Source organism: Heptranchias perlo, chromosome 38 (genome assembly GCF_035084215.1).
Source record: "Heptranchias perlo isolate sHepPer1 chromosome 38, sHepPer1.hap1, whole genome shotgun sequence".
Classification (NCBI taxonomy): Eukaryota; Metazoa; Chordata; class Chondrichthyes; order Hexanchiformes; family Hexanchidae; genus Heptranchias; species Heptranchias perlo.
Genome location: NC_090362.1, coordinates 9159391 through 9178517, shown reverse-complemented (window position 1 = coordinate 9178517; position 19127 = coordinate 9159391). Strand labels below are relative to the sequence as shown.

General features: G+C 44.9%; 1 protein-coding gene across 1 annotated transcript in view; it reads right to left on the bottom strand.

Annotated features, from left to right (window-relative positions):
* Positions 1-8178: 8178 nt before the first annotated feature.
* LOC137304717 (semaphorin-7A-like) overlaps positions 8179-19127 on the bottom strand; it is a 37508-nt gene continuing 26559 nt past the window's right edge. The window contains exons 9-14 of the mRNA XM_067973396.1: positions 18912-19020; positions 18112-18307; positions 14717-14832; positions 14426-14586; positions 12111-12166; positions 8179-10700 (exon numbers count right to left, since the gene is read on the bottom strand). Coding sequence (XP_067829497.1) covers positions 10333-10700; positions 12111-12166; positions 14426-14586; positions 14717-14832; positions 18112-18307; positions 18912-19020 — 1006 coding nt within the window. The 3' untranslated portion in view covers positions 8179-10332. The remainder of the gene's footprint in view (positions 10701-12110; positions 12167-14425; positions 14587-14716; positions 14833-18111; positions 18308-18911; positions 19021-19127) is intronic.

Here is a 19127-nt window from a genome sequence, read left to right as displayed (position 1 = left end):
AAGTCAAGTTTCACACTCTGGGGTGAATTTTCACTTTTACCTCCGGGACAAAAAACAGGCGGTAGCCGATCGACCGTTCATTTCACACCCCGCCCGATTGTCCTTTTAACTCAAGTCAACGAAAATCAGTCATGGTGTAAATCGGTCAGTCAATTCACTACCGCCCGGTAAAAGTGAAAATTCATCCCCTTCCCCCACCCCCAATGTTTAGATAGGAAGTGAGTGGCGTCATTATTATTTTATGTTTTGAAGATTGCAGGGATGTGGAACGGTTCACTGATTTACGATGTGTACTGTTTCACTTAAGGCAGTGTACCATGGTGCGTAATGGGCTATCATGCAAAGCTAACAAAGTAGGCTGTGTGGGAACCTTTGATGCCATGCATGGCATTAATGTACGGGGGCTACTGCCTTAGCAGATGTGCTGGGGTCATCAAACTTCTTGCAGCACTGCAGCCAGAATCACAGCACTGTTTGTGAGGTGAGAGTGACTGCCCTTGACATCAAGGCAGCATTTGACCGAGTGTGGCACCAAGGAGCCCTAGTAAAATTGAAGTCAATGGGAATCAGGGGGAAATCTCTCCAGTGGCTGGAGTCATACCTAGCACAAAGGAAGATGGTAGTGGTTGTTGGAGGCCAATCATCTCAGCCCCAGGACATTGCTGCAGGAGTTCCTCAGGGCAGTGTCCTAGGCCCAACCATCTTCAGCTGCTTCATCAATGACCTTCCCTCCATCATAAGGTCAGAAATGGGGATGTTCGCTGATGATTGCACAGTGTTCAGTTCCATTCACAACCCCTCAAATAATGAAGCAGTCCTAGCCCGCATGCAGTAAGACCTGGACAACATCCAGGCTTGGGCTCATAAGTGGCAAGTAACATTCGCGCCAGATAAGTGCCAGGCAATGACCATCTCCAACAAGAGAGAGTCCAACCACCTCCCCTTGATATTCAACGGTAATACCATCGCCGAATCCCCCACCATCAACATCCTGGGGGTCACCATTGACCAGAAACTTAACTGGACCAGCTATATAAATACTGTGGCTACTAGAGCAGGTCAGAGGCTGGGTATTCTGCAGTGAGTGACTCACCTCCTGACTCCCCAAAGCCTTTCCACCATCTACAAGGCACAAGTCAGGAGTGTGATGGAATACTCTCCACTTGCCTGGATGAGTGCAGCTCCAACAACACTCAAGAAGCTCGACACCATCCAAGATAAAGCAGCCCGCTTGATTGGCACCCCATCCACCATCCTAAACATTCACTCCCTTCACCACCGTCGCACTGTGGCTGCAGTGTGTACCATCTACAGGATGCACTGCAGCAACTCGCCAAGGCTTCTTCGACAGCACCTCCCAAACCCATGACCTCTACCACCTAGAAGGACAAGAGCAGCAGGTACATGGGAACAACACCACCTGCACGTTCCCCTCCAAGTCACACACCTTCCCGACTTGGAAATATATCGGCCGTTCCTTCATTGTCGCTGGGTCAAAATCCTGGAACTCCCTTCCTAACAGCACTGTGGGAGAACCGTCACCACACGGACAGCAGCGGTTCAAGAAGGCGGCTCACCACCACCTTCTCAAGGGCAATTAGGGATGGGCAATAAATGCCGGCCTCGCCAGCGACGCCCACATCCCGTGAATGAATAAAAAAAAACATTGACCATCACTTCCTGCCCCACACCCTCAGCCATTCCTATGGCCAGACATCCAGGTCTCCCTCCCCTGGTACACTTGCTTTTGCAGCACAATTTGAAAAAGCAGAACACTCAGGAGTGCTGGTCAGCCTGACTGCCGTCTCACAATCTTACTTTCTCTCCCTTTGGTCGAAACTGCAGCATCAGCCTTTTAAACTGCCGCAGGCAATTCAATCGAGCAGCATTAATCACACTAGCCACTTATGAACATACATAATTGATGGGCAAGAAAAGGTCCATCAAGCCTGCCCCACACCCATGATGGATGGAGCATCATGACTAGAGGCTTCTTCCCTCCCTCGCTCCCTCCCCCCTCTCCGCCATCATGTAATCTCCTGGGAGAGGCAAAATGAGAGAAAAAACCCAGGGCCAATAAGGGAAAAAATACTATTGCCCTTGGTCCATAAAATAGCCTGAACTCAGAAATACAGGCAGGTTCCTGTATTTAAAATAAAAAGGGGAAAAGAAGTGCAGATTCTGAGAAATGTGAAATTAAAAATAAGAAATACTGGAAGAACAAAACAGGTCAGTTAGCATTGGAAATGATAAAATAAGGGAACTAGCCTTAATATTAGACCTTGTGACCTGCTGTGTAAGCCCCATGGGACATTTTGCTACATTAAAGGCGCTATATAAATGCAAGTTGTTGTTGTATTTACAGCAATTCTTATTATACCCATCACCCCTGTGCTCGCTGACCTACATCGGCTCCCGGTCCAGCAATGTCTCGATTTTAAAATTCTCATCCTTGTTTTCCAATCCCTCCATGGCCTCACCTCTCCCTGTCTCAGTAACCTCCTCCAAGATCTCTGCGCTCCTCCAATTCTGGCCTCTTGCGCATCCCCGATTTTCATCGCTCCACCATTGGCGGCCGTGCCTTCAGTTGCCTGGACCCTAAGCTCTGGATTTCCCTCCCTAAACCTCTCCGCCTCTCTACCTCTCTCTCCTCCTTTAAGACGCTCCTTAAAACCTACCTCTGTGACCAAGCCTGTCCTAATATCTCCTTATGTGCTCGGTGTCAAATTTTGTTTGATAACGCTCCTGTGGAGCGCCTTGGGATGTTTTACTACATAAAAGACGCTATATAAATGCAAGTTGTTGTTGTACTTCTACAACTGTCACCCATGTGCAACATCACGTCACCCAACATCAAACCTGATAAAAGGCTCAATTTTTTTTTTAAAAAGAGCAATCCAGAGGTTAACCCAGATCATCATAAAACATTTATTATCAGGTTATAATATGACATGTATGACGATGTTTTAGTCAAAGCAAATAGCTACAGAATACACACACGTAAAGGAGAATATCTTATCATGCCTCACAAGAAAGTAACAAGAAGGCTCATAAAATATCGGACCACACAAAGTGAGGTTTAAGTATCTTTTAAACATCAACCCAATCCTAAAATCTGCTGGTGCTCCAACACAAACACCACTATCCTGAGTACACACACACATACACCCTTCTGTGTCAGTTAGTTCCCTTAACACGCTAAATAAAAACATTTGTGAGCTGGAGAAACACCTGCAAAACTGAACCAGGCTGCATGTTAATGGGAATGTATGATTTGCACAGGTGAAATATCTCACAAGTATACCATGCAAATTAAGGTGAGCCTTGGAGAGGGTGCAGAAGAGATTTGCTAGAATGGTACCAGGGATGAGGGACTCCGGTTACATGGAGAGATTGGAGAAGCTGGGCTTGTTCTCCTTCGGAGCAGAGAAGGTTAAGGGGAGATTTAATGGAGGTGTTCAAAATCATGAAGGATTTTGGGAGAGTAAATAAGGAGAAACCGTTTCCAGTGGCAGAAGGGTCAGTAATCAGAGGACACAGATTTAAGGTAATTGAAAATAGAACCAGAGGGGAGATGAGGAGAAATAATTTTACACAGCGAGTTATTATGATCTGGAATGCACTGCCTGAAAGGGTGATGGAAGCAGATTCAATAGTAACTTTCAAAAGGGAATTAGATAAACACTTGAAGGGGAAAAATTGCAGGGGAAGAGGGAAAGAGAAGGGGAGTGGGACTAATTGGATAGCACTTTCAAAGAGCCGGCACAGGCACGATGGGCCAAATGGCCTCCTTCTGAGCTGTAAGATTCGATACCGTGTGACTCAGACAAATGTCATATGAAAGGGAGCTACCTGCACAGAATTTACAGAGCTACACACAGTAAGACTAATTGTATGTGATCATTCACCACATTGAATGGAAGAATGTTTTTCTTGAGAATACCTTAGCCCATGAAGTTTTTCTCTCCCATACGTCCAGGCCACACTAGTGGGTAGATGACAAAAGCCACAGGCTACACTTCAGTCGAACACTGATCTGTTGTAGGAGAGTGACCCGTCCATTTTCAGTGTGAACTTACGGTCACTATCTCTCCAAGTGTTCTCCTGCCTTCAGGTCACTTGTCCTCGAGTTCTTTTAGCCAGAACCAGATGTAGTATTGCCCCCTTCCTTGTCTCACAGGCAATATAGTGATTAAGGAAACAGTTCCAGCAAACCCCCCTCCCCCCCCAAGTTTACCTGCTGTACAAAAATCTTTCTCATTATAAAATATATTGCTACAACAAAACAGTTCACCACAGTTAATTTTGTTAAAGATTAATTTTCAATTTGGGTTTTTCTTCAAATGTAAAGCCGTCATGAAAGTAAAATATTGTGTAGTTGAATCATTGAAAGAATCAGGTGAAGAGTAAAGCAGGATAACAGACAAGCTGGAGTATGCTGCATTAAAGACATGCATGTTGGAGTATGTTAGTATAACCGAGGCTGGAATGGGTTACATACAGGATAATGCTGGAGTATTAAATGCAAGATGTTCGATACATGGAAACACATTGGGTGGGAGGGTGTATGAAAGATAACACCCATTCTGGCGTGTGTTGCAGTTTAAATAATACCATATGCTAGAGGCCTTGGTGGTTGAAGTTCTATAGTTATCTGTGAGTTTTGTCTATGTGCTGAGCACAGTTTCTCTGACAATGTTTGGGACGTGTGTACAATCTGCAGCATATTGAGTTCCAGGGCAAATGCTAGACTTATTGGCAAGTTCAAAGTGCAAATCACATATCTCGCTTAAAAATCAGTTAGCAAACAATGAACTTTAACCGCACGCAGCTTTGCATAAAGTTAGCAAACCTGACCAAAATAAAACTTCTCAATATCTATTAGGAGTCACAATCTCTAGTCTGGAGCTTGATTCCAGCTCTTACTGTAACGGCCTGTCACACTGTACAGTTTGCGCTGAAGCAAAAATGGTTTCAACTTCACCTGCGCAGAAACTGGAGGGTAACGGTCAGAGTGAAGTCAATCAGGGGGAATTCTGTCCAGGGGTATGAGGTTTCACCCCACCCCTCTCCCCCCTCCCACTCAAGGCTCTGCACCAGGTACGATATTACTACAGCAGAGAAGCAGCAAACTTTACAACAAAGTTTCTCAAGTTCCCATGTGAGAACTTTTCAGCCTGTTTAATGTCGACAACTGTCTCCATCAGTTCGTCACAAACATCGAAAGTGTCCCCAACATCTGGACCGCAAGAAGCAGAGCCCTGAGCGGGTACAAAAATATACTTCAGTTCATCAAAGTACAGTATTCTTTCCAAGGAAATACAATACAAAGTAAAAAAACACTTCCACAGTTAATCGCAAAATAAATATGGAAATATCACAAACTATAAAGACGTCAGTAGCTATCATTCATAGGATGCACTTTAAGCCTATCTATCTGTATTTTATCTTAACATGGATTATCATGTTAATACATGTTATTATTTAATTTAACAATTTATTAAACAAAAATGAGAGATAAAAAGCACAGGGAAACACAAAGTTACTTTGAGAGGTGTGGAGCCAATTTGTGGATGAGAGCCCTGTATGAACTTGTCCTGTATAATGAAATCGGCCCTGAGACAAACTTTGCTCAGTTCAGAGTCGCGTTTGCTCTGCTCACAGTGAAACAAGACTCCAGACTTCAGCACTGAGGAGTTCAGCTCAGCACTGGTGTGGGTTCAGTGAATTCAGCTCGATACAGGTTGCCCTGATGGTGAAAGGCAACCAACTCAGTTACAGCAGAGGACTCTGCTCATCTGTACATGATATTTAAAATAAATACTTAAAAGGTACTTGGATGTGCACTTGAAGTGCTGTAACCTACAAGGCTACAGACCAAGTGCTGGAAAGTGGGATTAGGCTGGATAGCTCTTTATCAGCTAGCACAGACACAATGGGTCGAATGGCCTCCTTCTGTGCTGTAAATTTCTATGATTCTATGCTTGAGGTCTGTAGCTGTTACACCCTTCATATTGGACTGGCAGCCCAGGTAAGCTCTCTCTCTCTAGACAGTATGCCACCAGAGCGTTCTACACAAAAAGCAGAGCTGTTCTCATCTGAGCGATATCTGCAGTGACTCGTCAAACGATCTCTGTGCTAAATATTCACCCGGTTACGAGCTTTAAGGTGAAGCTGCTATTTAAGAGGATGATGCCATTTGCCCTATCACGGCAATTCAGCAGCTTCACCTGTTCTTTCCCGCAGTGTAAATGGTGACTGAGCTCCGCCAATGAAATCATTTAAGAAACAACTAGATGCGGCAATGGTGGGGGTGAGGGGGGATCGGGATGTTCTAAGATGGGCCGAATGGCCTTCCTTATCCGAAAGCATCTTGTGAGAGCAAAGATTCTCAGTAAAAGGGGCACGCATCGGAATTTGGTCGTTGGAAACGAGCGGCCGGCTCTCGCTGCTCTGATCGAGAATGTCCCCCTCGCCTCTTCAAAGGCCACAATCCGCCTCGAAAACACTTAAGCACTCGATGCCGTGGTTGATGCAGGAAATGCACCGCGTCAGACTGCCCCACAGGTTTGTGCGCTGTTCAAATGTCACAAAAAACCAGCCACAAAGCCATGAGCAGCTGACACTGTGCGAGTCTAATCAGATATCAGTGTTACTTGTATTTTCTGTTCCAGTCCTCGAGTTCTCCCACCATCCACAACATTCACACCATGGCACCATTTCTCACGTGGATATCAGGATGTCCAAAGCATGCCCCTATTACTGAGAATCTTTACTCTCACAAGATGCTTACGGATAAGGAAGGCCATTCGGCCCATCTTAGAACATCCCTATCCCCCCCTCACCCACACCATTGTCGCATCTAGTCGTTTCTTAAATGATTTCATTGGTGGAGCTCAGTCACAATTTACACTGCGGCAAATTGGCTCTTTGAATTGGGCTCTTTCAGGACTCCAAGAGAGCGATTCACTTCACAAACAACTCGGTATGGTCTAGCACTCGGTAGGGATAGGTTACCAAGGCGGGTCGCATGGCTCTACCACAGAGGATCCCATCGAGTCACACGTTAGTCTTGTTATGTAGTTTCAGTTGTAACGCACTTATTTGCTTAGTTTTCCCAATTTTCTCTCTTCTAAAAACACCTGGTGTCCGAGTTCAACAGGGGCAGATAGCTCTCCAGTGCCTGGCCCTTGTGATCGTTCTTCAGCCGTGAGTCCACACAGCGACTATTCAGCTGTGGGGACATCACAGCCGAGCCTGATCCTGTCCTCACACATCGTCCACACTGCCCAGCAAGAGTCACTGGATTGCAATCGAGAGTGGAAATCCTGACTGATTGTCCAGGAACTGGCCCAGAAGTGCTGAGGCCAATGTCAGTAATCTAGATCCCCACCTTAGCGGAGATAAAGTAACTCGGTACAGACCATGGATGAAACCTGGGGCCCTCCACTCTGTGCAGCTCAGAACCACAGTTTGAGGCAAATACACTCACTGGACCATCAGTGGGGCCAACATCAGCCTGTTTAACACCCACAGCTGGTGTAAGACATCCAGGGCTGCAACCTTAGAGCAGATCACTTTGTTACACAGAATTTTACAGCACAGAACAGGCCATTCGGCCCATCAGGTCTATGCCAGTGTTTATTCTCCGGATGAGCCTCCTCTCATCCTATCAGCATATCCTTCTATTCCTTTCTCCCTCATGTACTTATCTAGCTCAAAAAGAGGTGCCGTCTTTCGGAGGAGGAGTTAAACCAAGGTCGCGTCTGCCCTCTCAGGGGGACGTAAAAGATCCCACGGCACAATTGGAAGAAACCTGGGGAGTTCCTCCTGGTGTCCTGGCCAATAGTTATCCCTCAACCAACATCACTAAAGCAGATTATCTGCACATTTATTTCACCACTGTTTGTGGGATCTTGCTGTGCGCAAATTGGCTGCCACGTCTCCTACATTACAACAGTGATTACACTTCAAAAATAAATTAATTGTCTGTAAAGCGTTTTGGGACATCCTGAGGTTGTAAAAAGCGCTCTATAAATGCAAGTCTTTCTTCCCCTTAAATGCCTCTATGCCGTTTGCCTCAACTGCTCCATGAGGTAGCAAGTTCCACATTCTGCCCACTCTCTGAGTAAAGAATATCTGAGCATATGAAACACAAAGAAAGAGTTCTCCCCTGCCTCAAGTTAACCCATTTCATTGTTCCTCATACAAACATCCTTCTGTCTCAGAATAGAATTATATAAAATATTACTATACGTATATTTACATATTTCACCGGTTCCTGTTAACAAATGTTCGGAGTTATTTTCAACTTTGCAATTTCCATATTTTTTGCTGGTGGATTCGTCATCAAGAAAATGAGATTAATTGCTGACAGGTTCACACATGAGGCAGCCTGAAACTGTCCAATTTTACCCTGGCAAGTACATGAAAGTTCTGCATCTTAAATTCATGCCCTCTGGTTACCCACTCCCCAAACAATGGGAATCGTGTTTCCTGATCAAAACCCCCTCAGAATGTCGAGCACCTCAGAATGAAACTGGGGATAAAAGGATTACATTATAAGGACAGGTTGTATAGACTGGGCTTGTATTCCCTGAGTCTAGAAGATTAAGGGCCGATTTAATTGATGTGTTTAAGATGATTCAAGGATTTGATAGGGTAGATAGAGAGAAACAATTTCCTGCGGTGGGAGAGTCCAGAACAAGGGGGCATAACCTTATAATTAGAGCTCGGCCGTTCAGGGGTGATGTCAGGAAGCACTTCTTCACACAAAGGGGAGTGGAAATCTGGAACTCTCTCCCCCAAAAAGCTGTTGAGGCTGGGGGTCAAATTTCAAAACAAATTGATGATTTTTGTTCGGTAAGGGTATTAAGGATTGCAGAGCCAAGGCAGGTAAATGGAGTTAAGATACAGATTAGCTACGATCTAATTGAATGGAGGAACAGGCTCGAGGGGTTGAATGGCCGACTCCTGTTCCTACATCTTGGGTTAACACCTCTGTTAAAACAGCAGTCGGAGTAATGTCATAGGAAAGCATTAATCGCCTGTTAACAGCAACAGTAATTTCTAGCCTTTCTCGTGTTAAAGATTAGATAGTTGGTCCTTCGATGGCCGAGAGAAATGATCCATTGAGGAGCTGAGCCATTCAGACCAGTAACACCGGAGGCTTCTCATCATTAGACAGCAACACTTGCTGGATGCGTGCACAGATGGACACTCGGTAGGGACAGGATCAAATAGCCTGGCCAGACTCGCACACCAATAATGGTCACCAGGGTGAGGCACCAGAAGGCAGCCGGTCGGTGCTCATAAACTGTCTTTCAACAAAGAGCCAACACCTTCAGAAGAGGGGAGGCCATTGGTGAGAGGAATATTTTACCCAACAAAGAGAGATGATGATGTAAGTGCGTCGCCAGGTGAAAAAATTCCCCGTTACTTGTAGTACTTTTAATGATTGGACCCAGCTCAGGATTCTAGGCCTACATGTACAAGACGCCATCTTGAACTTCATGTTCCTGAATTACATGGGTTATACCAATCGTAAATTCTATGAATGGAGATACGTTTGGTCCCTGGTAAAATACTTCACTCATGGCCGGCTGGTACTGAAGGGAACATTCCACTTTTGCTTCTTGGAAACACCATCACACATCAGAAAGTTCAAAGAGGCTCTTCCATGGTGTCCACGGTCTGCGCTGATTGGCAAGCAGGTAGTCAGGAAGTGTGCGTCTATGAGTGACATGGAGGTGGGACGCGCTGGATAAGTGTCGGTGGGTCCAAGTGTCCACCTCTTTCACAACTTGAGCCAATTAGAAGTAGCCACGAAAATCACCAGCCTGGTTTCTACTGAAGGAGCCAAAATACAAGCAAAAGTGAAGATTTGGAAGCTACTTTGCCTTCTCCATGGGAACCAAGAGCTGGGATTTAAATTTGTGAACGATTGCAGATTTGATCTTTGAAAACGGCATTCACCTGAACATCAGAGAATTAAAATACAATTATTTCTTTGCTAATGTTTTGGTGAGTGGCGGTTTCAAGGGCTGAATCACAATCCCAAACAGATAACAACATGGTGTGTTTCTCCTCCACCTTTCTGCCCTCCTGTATTAGAATTGGAGACTTGTGTTCCACAGATACAAACAGTCTTCATTTGAAAACCTGGACATTGGTCATTTGACCAGAGGGGGTCGGGGAAGGGAGGAAATCAGATCAGAGCTTAGTCCTGTCTTCGTCCACAGTACTTTCCAGCTGGAATTAAAACAAGAAATACGGACAATTTGTTTTCCGTCTCTCTTGCCAAGGGACAAGAAGGTGAATCGTTGCTCAAATTCAGTGCAAGAAGAGAGCTGCAACTGTCATCAAAACAGAACAAAAAGCGACACTGTATCTGGATAAATATACTGAAGATCCACTGTTGTCCTGAATTAAATAAGAAGTAAGAAGCTGTTCATGTCCTCCTTCAACTGAATGACATTCGTAAAAGCCAGCATGGTCTTTAGAAAGGTTGTTTATTAAGAGCAGGCAGTCATCTTCATTCGAGGAGCATTCCAGCACCTCGTGGTGATTGAAGGTCCATGAGTAATTTGCATGGTAGGATTGCTTTGGACACGAGAGATACATGGGTACACCTTTCCCATGGAGGTGGAGAGTGAGGACTTTATGGTCTCTGTCTCTCTGTGAAGAACGCAAATGTGCAACTAGGAGGAAGAAAACAGAAATTATTAGTTTGCTGTCTTATCAAAGCTGTCTTCAACAAACTGAGCCTTCTGTACGGTTAAGATTCTATATATTTTAGTGTTAAACTCCTTTTATCAATTATTTCAGTTCAGACATTCCACCTCAGAGAACCAGAAACAGCACAGATGGAGGCCACTCGATCCATTGTATCCGTGTGAGCTCTTTACTCCAGTGTTCCAATCTAATCCCACCGCTCTGTGCTCTCCCCACAGCTCTGTGTTTTCCTCTGCTTCAAACTGTTCTGCAATGATCCTTGCCTCAACCACAACCATTTACAACACATTCCATGCTCCAATAACCCTCTGCATTCAGAAATATTCTCCGAACCTTTCTCCTCCCTCTCCTAGTGCCAATTTTAAATTGGTGACCTATTGTTACTGATTCCCAAACCAGAAGAAAGAGTCTTTTCCTATTCACACCATCAAAACTCTTCATAATTGTAAAATCCTCTGATAAATTTCCTCTTAACTTTCTCTGCTCCAGTGTAAATAGTTCCAATATCTCAAGTCTCTCCTTTTAACCCTAGTTTCCCATTTCTCTTAGCTCCTGTCTCAACTAAGATATCTGTTAGTTGCTGCACTTTCTGCATTGCAAATGAATGTTTCTGTTTCTTGATTCAAAAATTTGGGCCCCGATATTTACGGGGAGGCGGGGGAGGGTGAAAACAGCGGGGAAACGTGTCGAGGCCTGAGATGCAGAGGTCCTGCCCAATTTAACGGCAGCCTGTCAGATTGATAGGTTGGTCAGCTGCTCGGCGGGAAAGCCAGCAGCAGCGAGCTGCAGTTGGGGACTCTCGGGGACAGTCCCCAGCAATCAGGAGCTTGGGAGGGGGAATAGAGGGGCCATTGTGGGAGTGGGAGGAATGCCGGAGATTGATGCTTGCGGGAGGAGGGGAAAAGAGGTCAGCCGCGATCGTGACATGGAGAGGACATCATGACTGGGAGGTGGGGGTGGGGGGAGGGGAGGTCTGCGATCAACAGGGTGGAGGCTGAAGGCTTCTTTGAGGGGCTGGAGGGAGCACTCCTGCTCCTCCCTGGCCCGACAGAAATAAGTTTCTGAAAAGGTATGAAATCGGGCTTCATTTCATATTTTAAAAAATTGAGTGGAAGCTTAGGAATTTTTAAAAAGTGATTAACTTACATTAATACAATATCTCGATAAAAGTATACGCATTTCAGCTGGAAATGTTTCTGATTTTATTGCACCATATTGTGTTTGATCTGCTCCCCTATAAATCATCTACTTACAAAATCAAGTAACCTCGGTAAGCTGAGTGCCCGTGAGTTATAGATTTAAAGTGGATTTAGACCTGACTCTGAGCAGAGCAATGACAGTGCACATTACTGGGCCGTTTCGCAAAGAAATCTCACCTTTTCCTTCAGAACATTTATCGATTTCACCATTTTCAAGATCTTGGATAAGATTCCTGCAAAAGGAAGTACAATATAAAGTTTAGAGTCTGTGTGTTGGGTTTGGTGAGTTAGCACAGTTTCTGATCCTTGGTTAGTTGCTTGTACAATACTGCTTTCACAGCCCTAAACAGCACTGATTGAATAATTTTATTACGGGGTCACAAGGAAGATTTCTACAGGGTGTAAGACTTCCAATTAAAAATAATTTTTCTTTTAATTAGCATTTTCCAGATTCTCTGCTTTTTCACCTCTTGCTTTAATAGGCCACTTTTTTCACAAAATATTTTGGTATGAGGAAAACTTTATCCGTATCCTGACTCACACCAAGTCCCATCACCCCTGTGCTCGATGACCTACATCGGCTCCCGGTCCGACAACACGTAAATTTTAAAATTCTCATCCTCATGTTCAAACCCCTCCACGGCCTCTCCCCTCCCTATCTCTGCAATCTCCTCCAGACCTACAACGCTCCGAGATCTCTGCGCTCCTCCAATTCTTGCCTCCACCATTGGCGGCTTTGCCTTCAGCTGCCTCGGCCCTCAGCTCTGGAATTCCCTCCCTAAACCTCTCCGCCTCTCTCTCCTCCTTAAAACCTCCTTCTTTGATCAAGCTTTTGGTCACCTGTCCTAATATCTCAACTTGTGTCTGAATGTCTGAATACATACACACACACATAGATAAATACTGGTTGCAACTGGGTTACATTTTTTCTTCCTTCACTCATGATCCCATAAGACGCAAAATCAGACGACTGCGTCAGTGAATGATCCACATGGTGAAGCACTGAGCTGTACAGAACAGCAAGATTCCAAGTTCAATCCCTGATCTGTGCTAGGCAATGCTGGTGGGCACTGCGCCGGCCAACGCTGGTGGGCACTGCGCCGGCCAACGCTGGTGGGCACTGCGCCGGCCAACGCTGGTGGGCACTGCGCCGGCCAACGCTGGTGGGCACTGCGCCGGCCAACGCTGGTGGGCAGTACAACTGACTTCAACATCTCCAGCAAGATATATATAAATAAATGAAACAGTAGTTTTGCTCTGGTGCCTACTGAGCTCCCTGGAATGCTTTCTTACATCTTGCACCATTTTAATCATGAAATCATGTTTTCAAAGTAACTGCTCTCACTTTCTGCCTCATCACTCCCTGAGCTGGGGTGAATCTGGTTTTGACCCCTTCACTCAACATTCCTTTTTTACCACTTTCCTGTTTTGCTGAATTCTTGTGATGATTTTAATCACAACGGCCTTTCAACGAATTTTGCAAACAAAACGTTTCAGTTTCCATCGAAAAACTGTGACCATTTTCCGACCGGGAAAAAAAAAATCGCAGCAAAGGATTAAAAAAAAGCTAAAAATGAACAAAAAAGGCAGAAAAAGAACGCAAAGTATTTCTTAAAAAGCAGAAAAGAGCCACTGAAAAAACAATACGTTATGCCTTAAAACTGCCTCTGTCCCTCTCTAAGCTCCTTTACACACGGAGCCTCTCTACGTTCACGATAGATCGGCAGGTCGGTGCACAGTGCGATCCCATCGTAATCAAAGGGAAAATGGATTTGCTGACCTTTACATCAATTATGAACCTATTAAATATTTAAATTGGGCTCTTGCACAAGATATGGGTCAGCAATCTAAGTGAGTAATAATCAAAATGGAAAATCACGGGCAGCAGGAATTTGCACAGATGAAATGTACTGGCAGGAACAAGCCCTCTGGCTTGAAGATATCCCCTCAATACCCATTGTCGTCAATGAGGAACGGTCACTTCAGTGAGGAACAGGTGGGAAAGAAGGAAAGGAGGAAAGACTTGCATTTATATAGCACCTTTCACGGCCTCAGGACGTCCCAAAGCGCATTACAGCCAATGAATTACTTTTGAAGTGTAGTCACTGTTGTAATGTAGGAAACTGGAAGCCAATATGCGCACAGCAAGATCCCACAAACAGCAATGAGGTAATGTCCAGATAAACTGTTTTTGGTTTTTTAATATGGTGACGTTGGTTGAGGGATAAATATTGGCCAGGACAGTGGGGAGAACTCCCCTGCTCTTCTTCGAAATAGTGCCATGGGATCTTTTACATCCACCCGAGAGGACAGACAGGGCCTTGGTTTAACGTCTCATCTGAAAGACGGCACCTCTGACAGTGCAGCACTCCCTCAGTACTGCACAGGAGTGTCAGCCTGGATTATGTGCCTTTGAGAGGAAGATGAAGTGGGTTTGAAAACAAATTAGCATAAAGAGATTGAAAATATAGAAAGCTGTTCTTAAGACGTACCCAAAATCAGGTGTGCTGGGGACACATTTCCGTTTTACAGGATTCCATGCACAGTAAGGATCTCGGGCCATAACACAGGTTTCACAGCTTTTATTATATTTGTCACACTGAGCCAGTGGGAAACGAACTATTTCTTTGGCAGAGGAAACGTACAGATGTTTCTAGAAAGGAAGAAAAGAATTATTTTCAATATTTTTTTTTGCTTCAGTATTGAGAAAAATCTTTCTTTTCGATGTTACTGCTGGCTATCATTTCCAGGTCAGGACAATGACCGTTGACCTTTGCACTTACGGTTTTAGAGTCGAGAGACATCGATAAGATCGGTCCTGGTTCCTTTAAAACCTCAAGTTCTGATATGGTGAAGGCTGACTGACTGGTATCAAGAACCTTCTGGATTTTACCGTCTCCTGTGGGGGAAACAAAAAGAGGCCCAAGGTTTCAAAAATATAAAAACAATATGAAATCACATCCCTCACGGCAGATGTAGAAGGGCCAAGAATCCCAACATGACAACCTCGAGCCCTCAATGTTCTTAAAATATCCAAGGTATTTAATGGCAATAAATTAATCGTATTATCTGATTTTATATAATGGTAATCATTAACTTGGTTGAGGGGTAAATGTTGGCCAGGACAGGAGAACTCCTCTGCTCTTCTTCCAAATAGTGCCATGGGATCTTTAACGTCCACCTGAGAGGGCAGACAAGGCCTTGGTTTAACGTCTCATCCGGAAGACGGCACCTCCAACAGTGCATAAGGTAAAGATTGCACTCGGTGTAGAAAGATCAGAAACCTGTTTGTAAAGAAAGTCTTTGAATTTCATCGGGAGCGAAGGGGGCAGGAAATCTGTCAGGATCCTGGATTCACATGGTCCCAGCCTCATCTGCCAGTTTCGGGGAGAGGGGATCAGTTTGGGTGGGGATGTCAAAGAGGGTGCGAGGGGTGGGGTGAGGGATTTCCCATTCCCAGAATTTCCTCATCCTTAGAATTGTTTTCCAATGAGTACCCGGTATGACAGGAAGAACCAGGTGTCCCAGCATTCAGTTCAGTGGATGGGGTGGAGGGAGGGAGGCGGAGAGTCCAGGCCTGTCCGAGTTCGGCCTTCCCTCCTTCTAAAGAGGCCAATGGAGCCTGGAAACAATACTCTTTTGGGTTGTTGGTTTCCGCAGCAGGTGGTCAGCACCACTCTCCCTGCCCCACGGTTCTGGCAGGAGCCCGCGATGTGCCCATAATGGTGCAGGGGAACGCTCCGGCAAGATGTAAAACAGCTGACCTCCCTCTGACCCCAGAGACTTCGCCGAGGTCAGCGGTGAAAGGTCACCCACCACCAGGCCCTCCGGCACTTTTGACGTTTGTCCCACACCCAACAAATTATGTAAAATTAACAAAAAATTAAAATTTGAAAAGACAGAGCAGCAATCTGAGAAGATTTTCTTTGTCTGTGTGGTTGGATAGGCACTCATTAAAGCTGTACCTTCAAAGTCAAATCCGTTTTCCTTTTTACTGGCAAAAATAGGAACAGGAGGAGGCCATTCTGTCCATCAAGCCTGTTCCGCCATTCAGTTAGATCATGGCTGATCTGCATCAGAATAGAATTTCTTTCCTCTTAATTTTATAATCAAATTCTAATTTATGTAAAGCCAGAAGGCAAATTACAACCAAATCTCGATACACTCCTGTCATAAGCTTCAAATCGTTAATCTTTTTTGGGGGTATTAAACTGGGCTTATGTTGGAACTTTCCTCCGTGCTTTCTCCATCACTGTGACGCCATCGTGTCACAAAACTATCACCGTATCACTTGCTCACGACACCATAGCAATGAGAATTCCAGGTAACCATTGGCATTCTTTATTTTGCATTCATTCTGGGGATGTGGGCGTCGCTGGCGAGGCCAACATTTATTGCCCATCCCTAGTTGCCCCTTGAGAAGGTGGTGGTGAGCCGCCTTCTTGAACCACTGCAGTCCATGTGGTGAAGGTTCTCCCACAGTGCTGTTAAGTGGGGAGTTCCAGGATTTTGACCCAGTGACGATGAAGGAGCGGTCTTCATTGATATGACCAAGAAGGGATGGTGTGTGACTTGGAGGGGAACTTGGAGGTGATGGTGTTCCTGTGAGTTGTAAAGAATTATTTCTAGGAGTGAGAAGAATCCAAGTTTATTTTAGAGGCGATGGTAAACGGGTGGTAGCAGATTGGTCCTCCATTATATACTCCGCCTGACTGAAATCAAAGGAAAGGAAAACAGAGTAGAATTTCTATTGGGCAGCCAATCGGCTGTTGCCAGTTCTCCACCAGCCCTGACAGTTACAATTAACCCTTTAATCTCCTCATGGTGTAAGTACAACAATTTAGCTCTCGCATTCTTTAAATAATGGGAGAAACCTGTAGTGGAAAGAGCTGGACTCACAATATAATGCAAAGTCAGCTCATTTGCATAGAATCAGATTTCTTCCAATGTACAGCACATGATGCACTGGGGGGGATCAGGATTGTGGGGGTTCGGGGGGGGGGGAGATACTTGGAGTCAATCTTAAAAGATCTTTTTTAAATCATTACGAAACTCCTTGGAGAGGGTGAAGAGAAGATTTGCCAGAATGGTACCAGTGATGAGGGACTTCAGTTATGTGGCGAGACACTGGGGTTTTTCTCCTTAGAGCAGAGTGTTTTAAGTGTCAGCCTTGGCTCAGTGGTAACACTCTCTAACCTCTGACGTCAGAAGGTTGTAGGTTCAAGTCCCACTCCAGAGACTTGAGCACATAATCCAGGCTGACACTCCAGTGCAGTACTGAGGGAGTGCTGCACTGTTGGAAGTGCCGTCTTTTGAATGAGACGTTAAACCAAGTTCCCGTTTGTGGGTTCAAGTGGATGTAAAAAAATGCTATGGCACTATTTGAAGAAGAGCAGGGGAGTTCAGCAGGTGTCCTGGCCAACATTTATCCCTCAACCAAAATCGCTGAATCAGATTGTCTGATCATTCATCTCATTGCTGATTGTGGGACCTTGCTGTGTACAAATTGGCGACCACATTTGCCTGATTAACAACAGTGACTACACTTCAAAAGTAATTCATTGTCTGAAGCACTTTGGGACGTCCTGAAGCCCTGAAAGGTCCAATATTCATCTTCCTTTACTTGCTACACCTTGCAGAATGGCGGACTCTACTCCTGGAAAATCAGCCGTCCTACCTGCATTAGTTAGATCGATACGCGAGATAGACGAGACCCCCACAGAGAGAGCCGAATAAATCCTCAGCACTGATATCAGGGTCTCATTCGATACAATCAGCCTCTTCTATATGTTAACTCTCGCCTTGAGTGACTTAGGTTTTGTCTTTTCTTTTTCGACAAAGAGCTATCCAAAACTTTCCAGCATGAAGTTTATCCATATAAATTTCATGGAGCAAAGGGTAGAGGGAAAAACATGAGGACGATGACACCACAAACAAATACTATTTTAACCAAACCTGCCTTCAGGAAAAGAGCTACAATTATGATTCCTTACCTCCCCGCAGCTTCACTTAGAGAAAGACCTGAAATATTATCCCACAATCACAAACATCCATCATATGCCACTCATCCATTATACTTTACCACTGTACAGTTGACAATCAATATGTTGGGCAGCTACTAATCTACAATGGCAAAATCAGGTTCCTTCTAAACAAACCAATAGCTGGCAGGACCTACCCATTGCCAGGAAAAGGACACGGGACACAGTTCCACGAAAGCCATGAACGTAATCCACCACTATTTTCTTGAAGTGAAGCTCGTTCTTGATCATGAGTGGGACTTCTCCGATGGGATGGATCTGCCTCTCCATTTCAGGATAATCGCGCAAAACTTTCAGTACTTTGTCTGGCAGAAGTTGAGTGTCATTGACGCACTGCAATAATGTGGGAACAATGAGAGCTTGTCAGTTATTTAGTGATTAGATGCATTTTCGAGTCTCTCTGCACCATATGGTTCTCTACCCAAGACGAGACGTCAGACAGACTCCCAGACATCGATCCAAGAAACTCCGTGAACAGCAACAAGTGCACGGCTTCAGGCCAGGTGTCTCCTGGAAGTTCCTTTGCTAAAGAAAGGTGGCTCCTGGCAATTGAACTCTTGGTGCAAGCTAGGATACGGGCACCAGGGTTTTGGATGAGCTCAAGTTTACGGAGGGTGCTGGGTGAGAGGCCGGCCAGGAGAGTATTGGAATAGTCCAGTCTAGAACGTATGACTTTAAAGTGTGACTGAATTACATCCACAAACCTTGGTCCAATTACCACCCACTCTCTAAGCCTGCTTCACCTGAAGACTGCACTTAGTCTTCACTCCCCATGTGCAACACCATGAGAGAGTGACTAGTGCAATAAAAATATAGATAACCCAGTTTATCAATCCTCGCTGAATAATCAATCTCTTAACCCTAAGTACATCAGTCATGTATTCTGGATAACGAAAGCTCAATCCATGCAATCGATGAACAGTCTACAGTTTCTTACCGTGCCTGGTCTCGGTTCAGGAGTACCATCCGTGAGACCTTTAAAAGGGGACGTTCTGAACACATCACTAATGTCCTTCATGGAGTAAACACAAATTGCTGTCGCATTCCTGGAAAAAAGGCAAGTTGTTTGATGGAATGTTCAGGTTAAGAAATAGAAATAAGAAGAATTGTATTGCTTCTCTTGCAAGGTAATAAAATCAAAGGCCCAAACCAG